General features: G+C 33.7%; 3 protein-coding genes across 4 annotated transcripts; all 3 read right to left on the minus strand.

Annotated features, from left to right (window-relative positions):
* Nucleotides 1-3,490: 3,490 nt before the first annotated feature.
* LOC106445113 (beta-glucosidase 16) lies at nt 3,491-7,743 on the minus strand. The gene is made up of 12 exons (XM_013886616.3): nt 7,597-7,743; nt 7,459-7,528; nt 7,165-7,223; nt 6,983-7,058; nt 6,830-6,907; nt 6,572-6,659; nt 5,915-6,170; nt 5,239-5,572; nt 5,087-5,118; nt 4,799-4,901; nt 4,595-4,691; nt 3,491-4,414 (listed from the first exon to the last, which is right to left on the minus strand). Exons 1-12 carry the CDS (start codon nt 7,741-7,743, stop codon nt 4,210-4,212), a joined length of 1,545 nt encoding a protein of 514 aa, XP_013742070.1. The 3' UTR covers nt 3,491-4,209.
* Nucleotides 7,744-8,272: 529 nt separating this feature from the next.
* LOC106445114 (beta-glucosidase 27) lies at nt 8,273-11,547 on the minus strand. Its single transcript, XM_013886617.3, has 12 exons — nt 11,386-11,547; nt 11,253-11,299; nt 10,996-11,156; nt 10,749-10,880; nt 10,548-10,625; nt 10,379-10,466; nt 10,035-10,290; nt 9,827-9,942; nt 9,340-9,557; nt 9,050-9,187; nt 8,844-8,952; nt 8,273-8,735 (listed from the first exon to the last, which is right to left on the minus strand). The coding sequence occupies exons 2-12, from the start codon at nt 11,258-11,260 to the stop codon at nt 8,420-8,422; spliced, it is 1,620 nt and encodes a 539-aa protein (XP_013742071.1). The 5' UTR covers nt 11,261-11,299; nt 11,386-11,547; the 3' UTR covers nt 8,273-8,419.
* A 3,998-nt stretch (nt 11,548-15,545) lies between these two features.
* Nucleotides 15,546-18,429, minus strand: LOC111214965. Of its 2 annotated transcripts, XM_048778314.1 has the most exons (4): nt 18,346-18,429; nt 17,713-18,131; nt 17,149-17,614; nt 15,546-16,605 (listed from the first exon to the last, which is right to left on the minus strand). In XM_048778314.1, exons 2-4 carry the CDS (start codon nt 18,093-18,095, stop codon nt 15,700-15,702), a joined length of 1,755 nt encoding a protein of 584 aa, XP_048634271.1. In that variant the 5' UTR covers nt 18,096-18,131; nt 18,346-18,429; the 3' UTR covers nt 15,546-15,699. The 2 variants fall into 2 exon arrangements, with proteins under 2 accessions (XP_048634271.1, XP_022573583.1); XM_022717862.2 differs by lacking the exon at nt 18,346-18,429 and having other exon boundaries at nt 17,713-18,313.
* Nucleotides 18,430-19,016: the final 587 nt, after the last annotated feature.

The raw sequence follows: 19,016 nt of genomic DNA on the forward strand, positions 1-19,016 counted from the left end.
GGTACGGTACCCTATTACGTCCCCGTCCTTGCGGCTTGAATCGTGGCTTCTTGCAGAATCGACATACTTCTAGCTTCTCATCATCTCCCCAATAGATCATGCAGTTGTCGATGCAGACATCTATCATCTCCGAAGGCAACCCAAGACTATAAACTAATTTCTGAATCTCATAATAAGAATCAGCAGACACATTGTCTTCCGGCAAATACTCTTTAAACAAGTCCGCCCATTCGTTCATGCAACTTTCAGGTAGATTGTGATCAGTTTTAATATTCATCATTCTAGCAGCCAACGACAATTTAGAGAGACCTTCTCTACAACCACTGTAAAGTGGTTGATTCGCCGCGTTTAACATTCCGTAAAACTTTTTTGCATCTATATTAGGTTCTTCATCTTCATCATGAGCTACGAATGCATCAGCTACCATATCATGAACCCTATCATAATCTACCATCTCCTCCTGATGGTAACTATGTTCATTATGCAAATGATGATTAACCGGTTCTTCCTGAAAATTGCTATTACTACTACTAGCTTCATTCTGATCATAATTATAACCTTCCCCATGTTGAAACCAGATATAGTAATTTGGCGTGAAACCTCTATTTATTAAATGCTTCCAAACATTTTCACGGTTTGCCAATTTCGAATTGTTGCATTTCCGACAAGGACAGAACATCTTACCACTTTCTTGGGCGAGCGGTGTTGAATCTGCTTGGTGCATAAATGTCTCCAGCCCCGCAAGGTATTCTTTCGTCACTCTCCCGTTAGCATCTCTATGCATATACATCCAATTCCGCAACTCGTAAATAGTCCCAGAGCCAGCCATTTTTTTTTCTTTCACGTTTTTTGTTGTTGGTGTGTTTAAAATGATGTTCCAACATCCATATTTATAGAAAATTTCGAATCTGGTAGTTGTAATTTTACTATGAAATTACGACGAAAATTAATTGTATGGCCAAAAAAAAAACGTGAGCCACCTACCAAGTTGGTGGATTCAAAATTTCCTCGTTAAGTACACGTAAAATATTTCGTCGTAAAGCACTCGCGAAATTTACGTGGATTTTACGAGGAAAAACTATTTCCTCGTAAAAGCCACGTCAATTTACATCGTCTTTACGACGAATATTTTTTGTCGTTAACTTACGACGAAATAACGATGCTTTTCTTTCTCAACGTACTTTCCTCGCAAAATCAACGTTTTTTACGAGGATTATTTTTCCTCGTTAAACTTCCTCGGTAAAGATACGTTTTCTTGTAGTGTCACTGGTCATTCAAGAGAAACAACTTTTCAAAGTTTTTCATTATATTTTTGGTCAATAAAATTATGATAAGGTATTTTTTTATGTTATCTTTGGGTCTGATCCTATCCCACTTATGGGAGAAACTGGAGTCGAACTCCATTGGTGAAAACGTTACGGACAAGCGTAGGTCACTAGCCCTATTGGATCACACTTTTCGGGAGAAATGGGAGTCCAATTCCATTGGTGCAAAAAGTTACGGACGAATGTAGGTCACAAGCCTATTGGATACCAAGTTGTGATAAGATATTTAGTTCACACTTAGAAATAATAAACTTTAATGGATTTTTAATTTCTTACAAGTTACAGTATCTTAATTTGATAAGACCAGCATATTTTAAATATTTGAGTACATATGCACTGAATATGAAAAATGTTGTGGTAGTATTGAAATGAAAACAGCAACAAAATGAATTACTATGGGAATATAATACGGAAAATAGTTGTATTTGAGAATTATGAGACAAGAAAAATTATAATGTTCCACACAAAATCGATATGAGCAATAGTCCTTATCACATTCCCATATAAAGGGATGAGAACAAGTAACTGGCAGTGACATGTTTTGCTTTTTAGGAAAATATATATTTGTATAGGAGCAACTAAATTTCCAACATAAGGAGATGGGCTTATACAAAGATATTTTATTTCTTATATCTTTTTTTTAAAGATTTGTAATAGTTATCCTTACAAGGTTTTTAATTATATTTCTTTTATATATTAAAGACTGAAGTAGGAAATTAGATATTAAGAAAATTTGTATATTTAAAATAAAAGTTTAACTAAAACATGTTACATAAGGTTAAAACGTATATATCTGTTATGTATATATGTGGTTATGTAACTGCCGTATGCTCGTTTTTCACATGATGAATTTCTTAGACCCAAGATGCATAAACCACACAAACAAAAATACATAAACAGATGCATCAAACATCCAAACTAAACTTTAAAAAACAAAAGCGCAAGAAACATTGCTGGAAACAAATAACAAAGGAAAACATATCCTCTTCCATGATTGATGAGCGCAATGAAATCTTTTATCCAAAAGATAATGATATGTTTAATTTTCGATATTTTTCATCGTAATTGGATTGAGTTCCATTTTCACGCTAAGTTAACTTCGTTACGAAAAGATGATTCATGTCTACGAAAGAAAAATAAAATAAAAGTACTATGACATGTCCAGTTATCAATAACGAGATGAGAACAACTACTAAAAATGGACCCGGATATGTTTGTAGCTGTTCTCATGTTTTGCTTTAATTCCTTTTTCAACACGGATGTTTTAGGTCTATATAACAATAATAATAATAATAATATATTGCATCTCTAAGACTAGAAAGTAGAAACAGTCAAACAATTAAACAAATTGCATGCGTAAGTCAAGCATGAAACAAGAGGATCATACGCACAAAACAAACAATGAAACCTAATTAATCTTACACATTTTTACGTTGAAATCCTATTAGTTATTCACTCATGTTGTTGGTTAAAATACTAAGTTTAGAAAGAAAAAAACTTAGTTTTATGTATTTATGTAACTTAAGCACAAAATCTGCCGAGAGGATTTTAGTTTTTTCTTTTTTACTATATATGCCCATTCTTAAGTTATTTTTTTTAAGTTGTCAAGAACAAGTTTCCTTTCTTTAACAGAATGCATATACTTCCATAAAAGACTCCTATTTTCTCGTGATTTTTAGGAATCAATGACTAAAATCTTATAGTCACATCTGGCCGCATGTGTAATTGAACTTTTATTGACTCTCGGTTTATTATCAGGCTCCAGCATTGGTTTAGTCTTCGGTTTACGGTTCGGGCTAGGAGTTATGTGAACACTGATTAATGTTGTGCGTTCGGTGGAAGATGGTCTTCAATGTGGTCTTCGAATTTTTGGTTGAGCCCGCCCATTTTGATATAGAATGGTTCATAATCTACAGGGAATCATAACTAGAGCAACTCCAATGATGACTATTAGAAGATGGCCTTGTTTTAAAAATTTCCATTAGATCTGCACATCGAGTTCTTGATGTTGCTATTATCTTTGTATCCGGTTAATTAAGCTTATGAATGAAAAATATTTGTGTTGAAAAGAGGGTTCTAAGTATTAAAAAAAAAACAAAATAATGGAATTAGAAGAAAAAAAAAGACTAAAAGTTCTTATTTTAGATTTTTTAAGAATCCGTAGTATACTCAAAACATACATGTCATCATGTTAGAGGAAATTAATGTATAGTTTAGAAAAAAATAAAAAAATAATTGAATTATAATACTTTTTCTTAGAAACGTTTATGGTTTATAACCGTTACTTTCAGATACTAATAATATGATATCAAAGTGGATGATTGGTTGGATTGAAGATGCAGAAACTCTGTTATAGAATTTTAGTTTATAGTTTTTATTGTTGTATATGTATATTTTGTTGCAGTAGAAAACACACAACTTGTAAACACACTTTTACAACAAAAAAAAACTTGTTAAACACTTTAACAGTTGTTTTAGTTAAAAAAAAACATGAAATAGAAGGTAGATGGTGTAGCTTTTGTTTAGAACGTCTCATTAGATTATTAAACTGATTGGAAAACAAATGTTGTAAGCTTTAATTTTAAAATAAATAAAGTTACATCATAACTGTTTTAAGATTAGTGATTTAAAAATATTGGAAACTAAGTTAAAATCCAACCGATCATCACATGTGTTTTTAATGTTTAGAACGTTAATGAACGCTGAGGATTACCAAATTGTTTCCAATATTAAAATTTGGTAAGCCTTTTTACAAAATTAAAATTTGGTAACATCCAAAACAAAGTCACCTCTCATCTTAATTAATTATTATTTTCTGCACATGGAAAAAGCACGCTACGTATCCTATCATACGTAGACAACAAATCGTGAAGCTCATGATTTACTACATAACAGCCACTTGCTGTTTAGTCCCAATATACTTTCCCTTCAACAATCTCCTGAACCACTTAGCTGATTTCTTGGGATACCTCTTACGTCCATTTCTAAAGTCCACATACACTAGCCCGAACCGGACCGTGTATCCTTCCGACCACTCGAAGTTATCCATCAGCGACCATGCAAAATATCCTTTCACATTCACCCCCATCCTACATTTTACGTAAAAATAGTTTTCAATATCGTTCAACATTATTTAATCAAATCGTGCATGAAAATACGATCTTGATTGTTCTGACATTTACATATTGTTACTCTAAATATAATTGTATATCATGGAACCGTAAACTCAACAAACAAGTGAAACTGTGTTATGTTAAGGGAGTGCTTACGAGATTGCATCGCGAACCATCTTAAGGTGATTAGCGTAGTAGTCAATTCTCAAGTTGTCATTAAGAAAGATTTCTCCAGTGTTAGCTTCATTCACTCCTACATGATTGTTTAAAATGAGACGAGAACAAAGTAATATCAGTTCAATTAGTTTTTGGTTCTAAAAGTTCTTTTAACAGATAGAGTTTCTTCATGATATGACTTACCGTTTTCTGTTATATACAAGACGGGATCATTGTATTTTAATTTTGCATGCAGTAGAAGATCACGAATACCCTTGGGGTATATCATAAGCCAACTCGAACCAGCCTGAATTGAATCATAGATTATAGAAACTACCTAATAAAAACTACATATGTCTAAATAAACCACTATTGTTTAAGACAATATATATCTCTTTGGATTATTAACTTAAACAATCATGGAAACCTTGATTTGATTGGGAGATTTATCTAAAATTCTTCACTATTTAAAAGTGGATAGAATAACTTTACCGTTGGACCGATAGGCACTCCATTTCGCTCACCTAATACAATATACATAATATTATATAAGTAATGTAGAATTTCAATATAAATTCGAGAAAATTAGTCAATTTATATAAATCCATATGGAACGTCCAAAAAAAAACATATGGTTCACGGACCTACTATGCTGGCGCAACGATCGGTGTACATGGTGATGTTTTCAGTTGCACACGGCACGTCTTTAACGTAGAAAGATAAGTAATAGTTAAGACCTATGAAATCATATGATCCTTTTAGCATTGATGACTCTTCTGGTGTGAATGTAGGTAGGCGACCGTCTTTCACATGGTTGACCATTTCGGCAGGGTATCTACCATAGACGATTGGCTCCAAGAAGTAGTCAAAGGTGAAGGCCGTGGCTCGAGCTGCGGCTAGTTTGTCAGCATATGAATCTGAGTAAGGGTAGTGCCATTCTGTGTTTAAGGCGATACCAATATTGCCTTTCTGAATTGCCTGCAAACACAATAGTAGGAACGGAACACCACACAAATTACAACCGTCTAGCTTTTAAGTAGTGCTGGTCCTGAAATTTTGAAGGTTTTATAAACATTTACTAAGAATTATTATAAATTTTATTTTTATTATTATAAAAAAAATATCTAGTTTGGAGTCTATGTATATAACTTTTAAAAAATTTAGAGACTAAAATCAATGTTTCAATGGGCTGTGCAGCTCTGTTTTTATGTGCATTCCTGTTTTTAAGTATTGTACGCGATAAAAATAGAGCCGGCGCCAGAACATAAATCAAACACAAAAGAAAACAACTAGTGTATAAGTAAAACATAGCAAACATACCTGGTACCTTTCTCTGTAGATCTTGACGGCGGCTCCATGAGCGAGGAGGAAGTTATGGCCGACGATGTAAGGTTCGGTGGCTCCATCACCCCCGGTGCAATTAGGATTAGTGAAACTGGAACATCTTCCAGGTGCCTTTTGACCAATTATGTAACCATCACGTACCACTGTAAATGGCTCGTTTACTGTCACCCATTGCTTCACTCTATCTCCAAATTTCTGGAAGCAGAGTTCTGCATAGTCCCGGAAATCATTCCTGTTTCATTTCTAAAAAAAACCATTTAACATCTTTATGTTGTCGTAATCTTACCATCAGAGCTGGCTTAACATTGTTATGGACCCTAAGGCAAAAAAAAAATTATCTTCTAAAATTTATATTTAGATAATGTTTAAAATATTTTTAAAGTTTAATCAATAATATTTTGTATATTTTTTGATGAAAATAAAAATATATACATATCAAATAGTTTTGGGTCATTTTTAATTTTATTTATTATATTTATAATTTTTCATATAAAAATATAATTTTTTAAAAAAATTGGACCTCTTAACTATTAATATACGGAGAAACATGGGATTACGACCGGAGCGGTCACACCGTTTGTCCCCCTTCTTCAGCCGGCCCTGCTTGCCATTAAGAGATGACAGAAGACTTACACAATCTCAGCTCCGAGGAAGCCACCGTATGCATGTTCAAGTGCCTCTGGTAGGTCCCAGTGAAAGATTGTGACAAATGGCTTCATTCCTAAACATTTACATCGTTACCAAAAAAAAAAAAGAAAAGAAAAGAAAACGTTAAATGTTGCATTCTCGACGAATCTTGAAATTTCTAAAGGGTGTTCTCACCAAGATTCACTCAATATGTTATGAAAGGAAAATTCGTCTTGTCACCTGAGAAACAGATAAACATTTTACCTTTTAACAGAAGTTGATTAATCAAGTTGTTGTAATAATCAAGTCCAGCCTGGTTGATACCTCCCTTTAAATCCCCACCTGATAAACAAACAAATAGTCAACTTAGATTCACTCAAAAACTCTAAAAAGGTTATGCTCGGATCTATAGCTTACGAGGCAAAATCCGTGACCATGAGATCGAGAATCGGTAAGCATGGAAGCCAATTTGATGCAGCAAATTCACATCTTCCTGGATTCCAAGTCAAGTTTTCATGAATTTAAGTTACAAAAAAAAAAATTTCATGAATTTAAATGTAATGTTTGTTTACATTTTAGTTACATGAAAAAAGCAATACCTTGTATAGGTTGTAAGAATTATCAGCAATGGACCCATTACTACCATCCAATATCTTCTCTGAAAAGAAGACAAAATTATTCATTGAATAGTTTAATTTCAAGAAAGTAATAATAACTGAATAACCTTACATGTTCATCATCATCAACCCATTTTTTGCTATGAACATAAGATAAAAACCGAGTCATGTGTTATAAAACCCAATTCAAGAAAAAAAAATCATTTCAGAATATTTGAGTCTTGGATGTCTAAAGAGATCCAAGAATATTAGGGTTTTTCATTATGAAGAAAAAACCTGGGAAATTTTCAGAGAAGGTGTCCCAGATACTTGGTCCTCTACCATCTTCATGAGCAGCACCTTCACACTACAAAAAATTCGAACAAAAATATAAAATAAAACAAAAGTATATGCGATATATAGTAAGAACTGAACCTGGTATGCAGAAGTGGCAGATCCAAAAATGAAATCTTCTGGGAAATCACTTCTGCTTAAAATAGGTCTTGAGGAGTGATTCTTAGCAGAAATTCCAACGTAGATGGAAGTTATGATCAACAGTAAAATGAGACATTTACTTCTCATAGTTTCTGTAAGAAAAAAAAACCAATAGTTTTTATTTATAAGAATTTTGGTTTGTTAAAACTTTATAATTAAGAGAATAGGAAATGTTTGACTTTCATGCTTTGTATCTATAAATAGAATTGATGGGAGGAGAATTAAAGATAGTATATACGATTTCTTATCGTTCAAGATCCTATAAAACAGAAGATATTAACTTAAAATTAATCAAAATCTGAGTCATCACAGAAAAAATGTAATTGCAAAGCTAAGACGTGAGAATTGAGAAGACAATTCTGCCATTCTAAATTAATTTTGTAATACCGCTAATTATTTCATCTGACAAAAATTAAACGATAAATGTCAAATATTTCTAGAATTATGATGCATAAGTGCATTGTTTTTCGTTTTTGAATTTTCTTTTCTATGATTTTGGTTTAATCTCTTAATCTAAAATATTATGTATATATCGTAGGTAAATTCGCTTTGCAGAGGTGTTTTGTTGGGTTAAATGGGTGGGCACAGTTATTTTGTCAACGCCAAAATGATAGAAAAGAAATTGTGCTTAATTATATCTATAAAATGGTTAAATCCTCCTCTTTAACGAATGTTCAACAAAGAGGGCTAAGGGTTCATTTTTTGTTTATTTTTTGTTCCTCTTCAAAGCTTTTGACACAACAAATATAAAAATAGTATAAATCTAGAAAAATAATTCGAGGGCCTTAGAAGATTCCGACATCTTAGGAATAAAACACGAGGCCGAGCCAGTTGCTAATAAGAATCTCTTCTTCTTTGTTGCAACGTTAAGCAAGTACTCTTCTTCCTCAGAATCTCCCATCTCTTCTTCTCTCTTCAAGAACTCTTTGAACCACATGGCAGACATTTTAGGAAAACGTTTTAGTCCATTTTTGTAATCGACGTAGAAGAGACCATATCGGACTCCATAACCTGCGTTCCATTCACAGTTGTCTAGTAACGACCATGCAAAGTATCCTTCCACTTCAACCCCATCCTCCCTAAACAACGAAACATTTATCATCAGTGAAAGGCTTAGGATAGGTTCCACAACAGTTTCTTGTGTCTTAAGAAACTAAATGAAATTTTCATTTAGTGAATACACTTACTGGATGGCTTGTTGGATGCTTTGGAGATGTTTCTTGTGGTACTCTGTCCTTTGGAGATCCATCAAGTTAGAAAGCTTTGGTTTTTTCTCGTAATCTATATCACAATGTCCTGAAGAGTTTTAACCAAAAAGTAAAGAAGTTAGTAAACCATACCAGGAATATATTTAGTAAAACTATCTTGAAAGAGCTTAGTAAAAAAGTATTACCGTTTTCAGTGATCATGAATTTAGGGCTTTCGTATTTATCCTTAGCATAGTTTAGAAACTTTCGAAGCCCTTGTGGGTATAGAAAGTCCCATTCTGAACCACCTCTTACTCCTAATGTCTGTCCTGCTTTGTTTTGTTCTGTTACATATAAGCAAAAGCTTGTGAGACAACGAAATCGGTAATCAAATCCCGACGAATAATCACCCCTAAGAAGCTTGTGAGCCAAGAAACGAATAGAAAGCCCTAATATGTATGATACGAGTAAGTATTTATTTTAAAACTCCACTTACTTCTCCATTCGATGCGTGCGTCCGATCTCCAATTGGGAGTGTTGTGGTCCACTTCAGGAATACTTTTAACGTAGAAAGCACTGTAATAATTCACTCCAACGAAGTCAAAAGAACCTCTTAGCTTCTTGGATTGGGCTGCGGTAAACGAGGGTAATCTTTTCCCGATCGATTTCTTCATCACTTCAGGGTAATCTCCGTACACCGTTGGATCCATGTGCCTATTGAATCCAAAAAATACTATTAGAATATTAACCAAAAAACTGTATGGTGTATACATTATTAAAAATGTCTAGAGGCTATGTACCGAAAGAAAGACCTAAACCATTTTGAAGTAATTCAATTTAGAAGAGTATATCCGTTCCAACGGAAATTGAATCCATAACTCTTTAATTGGACATGTCAACTCATCGTTGGTGGTGTATATATTATCACGTCAAGAATGTGATTGTTTGTGCTATATAATTTAAAGAAAAAAAAATACACTCACCATCCAAACATGAATTGCATGGCTCTTTCACATGCTTCTTTGTCATCAGGGCAGTTTGAGTCATAAGGCTCAAACCATACGGGACAATGCGCGATACCAATCTTGCCATCTTTACACTGAGATTCAAACAAAAACATATTGAATAAATATGCTCTCAAAAGACTAAATGTGTTTGTAAAACTAAAAATCAAATATGTCGATTCCTTACTTTGGGATTGTTTCTGAAGACTTCAACGGCTTCTGCGTGAGCAAGAAGTAGATTGTGACTAACGGTATAAACCTCAAGGCCAGATTCTCCAGCTACAGCTGCTTCGTTCATGTACTTGGAGGCACGTCCGGGCGCTTTTCTTCCTGTGTCATAGCCACCAATGCTATAGACCCATGGCTCGTTTAATGTAACCCACAATTTCACACGGTCCCCAAATTCTTCGAAACATAAGGCCGCAAAATCTTTGAAGTCATTACTGCAAGATATTATTTTTTGTATGCATATTAGAGATATTGATTTGAAAAACATGTTTAGAAAGTAATATGTATTTTTTAATCGCTTACACAGCTTCTTCGCTTAGAAATCCGTTATATTCATCTTCAAGGGTTTGAGGAGTATCCCAATGGAATAAAGTAGCAAGAGGTGTGATTCCTGTATATATATGATCATGTTAAATATTTCAATCTAGACGACTAGGTTAATATATATAGATAACAGCGATTAATTAAATACCGTTAGCTAAGAGTTCATCGATGAGATCGTTGTAAAAATTGATTCCTTCTTGGTTCACGCCCTTGCTTTTCTTTCCAACTATGTTTTTGGGAAAAAAATGAGCAAAAACAAGGATTAATCTCTACTGTATTATTTGAAACTCACTCCTTAATATGTTTCATCAAAAAAAATGTTGTTTATATATATGAGTTAAGAACTAACGAGGCAAAATCCGAGGCCACGAGATAGAGAATCTAAAAGCATCCATGTTAATATCCTTCATTCTCTGGATGTCTTCCTTGTAATGGTTATAGAACTCAACCGCTTGGTCTGCGTTAGAGTAGCAATTTCTCTCTGCCAAATATTCATTTCTTGTATTAGTATGATGAATAACGTATAAAGCAAAATTCATATATATAAACCTAAAGTTATATAAAATGATAAAAGATGTTTTGTTATATACACAAACCTGGATATTTGCGAACAAATGTATCCCAAACACTTTCTCCACGAGGAGCTTCATTTATAGCTCCTTCATATTGGTAAGCCGATGAAGCTGTCCCAAAGAGGAAACCCTCAGGAAAATCAGAACGGCCGAACGAGTTTTTCTTCGAGTAAGTGTTCCTCTTTCTGTTAATATTATTTAACAAACAAATAAGAAAATGTTTGTCCAAGGATAAACTTATTTGCGTAGCCTTGTGGTTATATTAAAGTTTGATCACTCACAGCGTCATTGTTTATAAACGATTTCTAAGCTTTTTCGCCTTTTAAATCTGTATAGAAACATACATATATAAGATTATGAGTTTGGCACACAAAATTAATACAACTTTGATAAACAAGAGGATATATAACATACCGACTGGAAGATCTTTTTTTAGTGTTGTTAATCGAATGGAGCTGGTTTTATTTGTCTAATATGAAAGAATGAAATGAATGATATATTTTTGTTCTTGCAAAGGAATAAATGAATGAATCTTTTCTCTTAAAGAAAGTAGAGATTATTGAGTTGTGAGAGAAGTGATGGGATATGTGAAGCTATATATAGGCAAAGGGATTTGCATTTTTATGCGAAGGAACGTCGCAAAATTCAAACATTATTCTCAGTTCAAAAAAAAAAAAATTCAAACATTATTTAGTCAAACTATTTGCCCCTACGCATGTTGACCGTTAATTTCTCTCTTTTTTGGTCAAATAATCTGCTGCAACAGTTAGACAAAATAAGATAATAAATTTGCGGTCTTGCGCCATGCGATATTGAACCAACTCGATTACTCGTATCTTGACTTCTACAAATATATGAACAGTGACATACTAGAATTAATTTTAATTCAGTGCCGGGGAGATCCCTTTGCTAGAGTGGTCATGTGAATGATTTTAGTTTCGAACTTTTGACATTCTAAATCACAAAACATTGTTTATCATATATCAGGGGTGCAATTACTATTCCCTATAAGTATGGTACTTTAATAAACATAGAATTTGATTCGTTTGATTTATTATTTTAAAAAAGTATCAAAAATTGATGAATGAATGGATATTCCATTTAAATTTCATTTTTCTCGTTTGAAAATTAAATTTATATGAACAAATTTCTACGGTTTTAGTTCAATATGATATTAAATATATATATAATTAAACATAAGCACAGTTATTTTTTATTTTTTTAATGTTTGGTTGAATTTGTAGACTTTGTTTCCAGACTGTTCACATCGAGTCAAGTAAATTCTTTTTTTTTCTTTAAACACCAAGTAAACTCTTTTTATTTCCGACTAAATTGTGTAGAAAAATCTAAGAATGATCGTTTTGAGTTTGTTGTTTGTCTTGATCCAAATTAACAAAATTTGAACTACTAATTTTATTTGAAATATTCATTTTCATTATAAAGAACATACAAACGTACTTTTCCTTAGAAGAAAAATTGTTATTATACATTAATGATAACCAGATATAAAGTAAACCTTATAAATTACATTCAAAATAAAGTTACGCACAAAACATAATGGTGCTAATTGGTCCTGTTCAACTTTAAGTGCTGTTTCCATCCTTTTTTGGTAAAAATGTTATTTCCACCTTTTTTTATTGAAACTCACATGTTTCTAATTTATCCTCTGTTTTTCATTTGGGGTACATAGTAACTAGTTGTCGTGATCAATCTCTTTTGGTTAAATACAAACGGTACTTGTAATAGATAAAAGGAAGACGTCTATAGGTGTATCATTGTATCGTGCATGTGAACGTGTTATATTCCCAAAGGCCAAATCCCAGTTGTTAAAAATAATAATTAATATAATAGAAATATTCGTATGAGGAGTGAAAAAAGCTTTGTATCCAAGAGCTGAACAAAGAGTTGTGGACTTTATAGTTTATACGGTAAAAATTATAATTTGGACTTCTTAAGTCAATATACTGACTTAGTAATTGAAAAGGATAAGTGTTATAACCATCTCTCTAAAATTCTAATGACGACCTTTCATCACTTGTCATAAAATTAATTCCCCATTGCTAACATGCTAATGTGGAAAATGAAAAGTATGCACAGTTCCGTTTCAAAATTTTGTTTCCTTTTCATCAATATATACAACTCTTAGTTTTTCCTACGACTAGTCATTTACCATGATAATGTGGAAAACAAAACTATCGAGACTATATTATAAATAATTAGTTGACAGCAAAATAGAATATACGTTTTACCAACAAAAAAAAGACTCTACGAATATAGAAAAAAAACAACCCAGTTGTTGTCAAGACCGGTCTTGAAATTTTGGAGACCTTAGACGATTTAATAAAAGGTTTAATACATTGAAGGTCTAAAATTTCTTTTTTACAAATTTGGGAATCTGTGTTCAAAATTTTTGGGATTCAAGGCAAATTTTTTTCAAATTGTTTTTTTCAAAATTTGGGGGCCTATGTATCAAGATCGGTCTCTCGATCTCATTGCTTAAAGCATGGAAAAGCATGCAAGTAGGTAGAGTTAACGGTGTATTTAAAACCTGTATATTATATCGTATTTGTGCCTGTACATTATACCTCTTTTTTTTGGGAGCAACTGTACATTATACTTTATAAAACATAACAAATAACTCGTGTGCTTGTTGCTCTCATTGGAATGCGTGCATGGTAGGTAGACAGACTTAAACAGATAACCTGTAAAACAAGGAGTTTGGAGCATATACACATCCAGTTCTTATTCCAAAATGGACGTATGACATTTTAAGAACGGTTTACAGATTTCCTGTTATGGTATTTTTAATAGTTAGCAGATATTTAGAAATTCATCTTCATAGATTGCTTGTACTTCAGAAAACAAATCATTAGAACACTATAGGTTTATCGATTTTTATTTAATATATAATCAACGAGTTCACATTAAATAAGTGTAAGGTTATATGCGACTGATTAGGTCATATTCAAATTTTCGCTCAACAGTGTCACGTATCATTTCACCGTTTCCCTCTTGGTGATTAGGTTATTAATATTTTGTAAATTTATATGAATATAAGTTTATCTATTTAATATTGTTTTTAGTCAAAAAGTTCATTTATTTTCATATATGTGCATTATGGATTGCATGCATATATAAATCGCACTATTGGATGAAGCCGACATAAAATGGATTAAAGCATTAATGTGTTGAATAGTAAGCTCGAATAGTCAAGGAAAGTGGTGCGAAGTCTGTGGAACAACTTTGAACACTGCCAACCATCGCAAACTGTCCTATTTCGTAGAAATCACATAATTAAGTTTGTATACTTTGTAAGGGTGCCCAATGAAATGATATATACTATAGTATGCCACGATACTTTATTTAGTTTTTGGATTTTACCTAGTAATAAAAATCATTTACGGTTGTAATATATTCCATCCATTTCTAAATAGATGATGTTTTAAAAATATTTTTAAGATAAAAAATAATTTTTTTAATAATTGTGCATAATCCTAAAATTTCAAATATTTTGAAACGAGGAAATATAAATAAACATTTGGCATGGACTTTTCTTGGACCGCTTAGTTGTGGAATCTAACTTGGCACTTCGGAATTTTCTTCGTCTCTCACTAATTTCGTTTTTTTTTTGTTTTAAGCGTATATTCAACTTTTTGTTATGTTTTCTAGATAGATTAGTATTTGGCTTTGATAAATAACTTAATTATGAAATTATCTGAAAGAATCTAAAGGTCCAAATTCTACAAATCGTGGTAACTCATAGAAATTAGGAATGATGCAAACACGTAGATGCAAACAAAATTAATCATTTGCTTCAACCAGTTTATCTCTAAATTCATAACAAACAAGGTCATGGACCTGAGTAGATCGACCGGGCCCAACATTGTTCTACAAAGATGAACATGTTCCGTGAGGAACACTATTAAGAAAATAATGTCTTCACTATTACGCTACCTCAAGAAGAACAATCTACAATTTGATGATTGTTACTTTTTCTAAAAGTTGTCGTCTCAATGTATCATAAACTAAGACTTTTCTAATAACACTACAGATACGTAAATGTAAGACAAAAACACTGCTTTTGTTAAAGTAATTCAAAAACTAAACATAAATCATAAATCATAAACACTGTATCTCTAAGAAAAATTAAAATTCCAATCTAGAGTACTACTATAATATAAGTAGCAAAAAAAGAAAGAAATCTAATCTCCAGATATTGTCAAATGCTACATCAAAATGGGAGTCTTTTTGGTGAGAGAACTCGTATATAAGCTCTTTGATACTAGGGAATAAGAATAAGTATCACGCATCTATTTGTATATCCTTGGACCTTGATGTAACCAATAACCTACAAAGCTAAGATACGATCCAAGGCCAGAGCATTTGCATTTGATTGTAAACTTTCTTAAGATGAGCTCAGGCCTACACTGATTAAGTAATATATTGGAAAAAGGGCTAACACAATGATAACTCTTTCAACGTATTGGGCCTCAAGTCTCCCGTCAAAGACAGTTTAGTTTAGTGTCAGGTTTTGTGAATATTTATCAAATAAACAAAGGCAAGGAAAAACTGTGTACACCAAGACAAAATCCTCTATAACAAGTACAACATAGGTTAAATTAAAAACCTAACAAGATTTATGAATCACTCCTAAACACTAATGCTAAGAGGGTTGATGAATACTTCTTGCATATCAAATGTACAATACCTAACCACAACGAATCGCTTTCATCTTTTGTTTCTTTTCTTTGGTTGTTGATTGTCTTTTCGTAATTCCCTACCTCGTTTTCTGGTAGCCGCAGCAGTCTCTCCCTCTGCTTCTTTTTTCAATTGTTTTCGTTTCGATAATCTCTTATTTTCAGTACTCTCTACCTCAACCTTCTTTTTACCCGTGCTGTTGCTCCTCAGTTCCCTTGGTTTTGCTTTACTGTTCTCTTTCTTAACGTTGTCATCACTCTTCTTCTGATCTTTACTTGTTGTTTCTTTTCCCTTCGGTGGTGAGTTATTTTTGATTCTCTTCAAGAACTCAGCCACACTCTTCTTCTTCTCTGATGCTCTCTTCTTCTCTATCTTAGGTGTCTTTTCCTCATCATCATCATTCGATGAATCTGCTTTTGAATCTGTTTGTTTCTTGTTATTGTTTTTGGCTCTTCCCATTGTGGTATCCTTGGCAACAACTTCCATACCTTTGCTCGTTTTCCTCGACCTTCTTGTAGCTATAGCAGTAATAGTCACATCCTTATCTTCTGAAACTTGAATCTCATCTTTTTGTTTGAAGCTTGAAGAAGAAGGTAACGTCTTTTTCGAAGCAGAACCTTTCTTCTTACATGCAACAAGAGGGGGAGCAGAAGCTTTCTGTTTAGAAAGCAAAGATCCCCCCTCTGATTTGATGGCACGGTGACTCGATTTTCCAGTTTCTTTCTTCATTTCGTTAGAGACAAGGGTTCTTAGCTCTTGTGCAGCCTTGGATTCTGAGGAAGATGTGGGAAAGAAAACAATGGCGTTTGTGAAGAGAAGCTTAAGGTCTCTGTAAAATGAAAGACTTGAAGAAACATAGGATCCTTCCTCCATCTTCTTCTCTATTGTTTTAATGTCCAAATGCTGCCTTATCACTCTCTTGTAGTCCTTTGTCTCCTGCGACATAGAGAGTGAGATACGGACAAAACGTTATTGGGTTTCTTTGTGTAAATTATGAGTCTAAGGGCCCAACTAAAGCCCAAATATTATAAGCTTAAAAGAAGGTTGGAAGTCAATAAGTTGACTATATCCTAAAACACACTACCAAGTAATACTTCCACGGGATGCTGCCGTCTGTCCAATAGAGAGATATTTTAATTTAGAACGAAATCATCTTCTAAATATTTTAGTAAGAAAATTGTATTCTATTCTTACCAAAAAAAAAAGAAAATTGTATTCTATTAACAGAATGCAATTTACTGAGAGAATCTTGAGGATAATTGCTGTCAGTCTTTAGGGGATAATTAATTAAATATTACTTCTGCCGTAAAAAACTTAAATATTATTATTATTTGAAAAAAAAACAATTTTTAAGTTTTAAAGCATGGAGGTTGGAAAAAAAAGAGAGAGCATGGAGAAATTTGATAACGTAACGTAAGAAAATAAGGTAAAAAATCTCTACGTAATTAAGAAAATCAAGAAAACAAAATAATTGCTTACCTGGCTCCGAAGCCGGTATTCGAACACGGATCCACGCGGATGAGACCGAATCATCTTAATGATCTCTATCAACGGCTGCGATTGACTCCCGTCCGGTTTAATATTACCGCCGCTTTCACCGCGGATACTGTTATCCTCGCCGCTCATGTATTCATGTCCTTTCCTCTTCCGATGACCTGTGTACGTTCCCGACTCGCCTAACTCGCCGGAGTGACTCATTCCCGATCTTCTACTAACCGTCCCTTCTTCCTCCTCCTCCGTTGCCGTCTTTTGATCGGGATCTGGATTTATCGAACTATCTCCGCTTAACCGCTCGTGATCGGCGATTTTATCGACGGGAGGTGTCGAGTTAGACTCGTTCGTTTCTCGGTTTAGCCTCGTCGGCTCTGTTTCGTCGTTGATCGATCTAACATCATCTCCGTCTTTCTCCTCCTCCTCTAGTTTCTTAACTTTTAACTGAAGCGATCTAATAAAACAAAAAACAAAAAAAAAACAATTCAAAAATTAAATTAAATTAAAAAAAAAACTCAGATCCAGCGGCGGAGATATAGAGATTCTCCGTACAGTATCGACTCGTCGCATCGCTGAACATCTCGCCGGAGCTCCGCCACACGAAGACTCCGTAACTGCTCGAGCCAAGGGATTTCACCGTCGCTATTTCCTCGTCCGTCGTCGTCGTCGACGGAATCTCGGAACCGACGCTTGAGATCTTGATACTTGAGCCGGCAACTCGGAGCGGAGGCGTCGAGAGAGCTCCGGGAAACAACCTCCTTAGCGACGGAGTCCCAATCTTTAGAACCGTGGCGATTAACGGCGCATGTTAACAGAAGCTCCTCCCACGTTCCCCATACTTGACTGATCTGATACTGATTACCGTTACCGTCTCCGTTACGATTGTTAACAGAATCACTGCAACTGTGAATATTGGTTGTATAGTCGTCGTTCATGCCGTTCGATCGATGTTACTGCGTCGCCTTCCCTCACTAGCGTAACAAATACCAACACGGTCGCAGTTATTAGGGATTTTTTTTGTTTTTTTTTTTAAAAGAAAATTATATATATAGCTCTGTTTTAGATTTTGAAACACTTTTATATATAAAATCTTTTGAAAATGATGATTAGCTTTTTTAGGTTTGCTTATTAGCTATTTTATTCTCTTCATACGAAATGACATGGACCTACGTACAAGATTTTCACCTTTGCTTTACCCAGTCTGTGTATATATATAACGAGACGGGTCGGGTCACCTAACTCGATGGTTGTCTCGCTTCGTGTGCAACCGTTTACGGAGGGGAGAGAGGAGGAAGGTATATATTGACTGGAGTATGTTCGTTTTCATCCTTGTATGGCCTTGGATGTTATCTTTAAAGAGAGATGGGCTTGAAACTATGTGTTGGGCCTTCAGTGACCAAACCCGGTACGATTCTTTTCACGAACTGGTTCAGTTTAGTTACGAAAAGACAGGAACTAAGTCTGGGTATTTTAACCGAAGACCCGAACCGGAACCGACCTAAAAATACCCGATCCGGAACCGGACTAAAAATTTACAAGTATTTTTTGGGTTTAAATTTTTTTTATCCGAAAGAACAGGAACTGAAAAGGAACCGATCCGAATAGACCCGGATCCGAAAAGAACCGACCCGAATAGATCCGATCCGATAAAAACCAATTTGTACACGACTTAAAAACATGTATACCTAAAATTATGATGTTTTTGTGTTCTATTTTATATATATAATTTTATGATTTAGTTGAAATATCTTTTGTTAACAACATTTGCTATTATTTTTTAACATTTTTTATGTAATATAAAGCTTTAAAATGTAAAATTTAGAGTTTTAAAATGTTTTATTTTAATTATTAATAGT

This window comes from Brassica napus, chromosome A4, assembly GCF_020379485.1.
Source record: "Brassica napus cultivar Da-Ae chromosome A4, Da-Ae, whole genome shotgun sequence".
NCBI lineage: Eukaryota > Viridiplantae > Streptophyta > Magnoliopsida > Brassicales > Brassicaceae > Brassica > Brassica napus.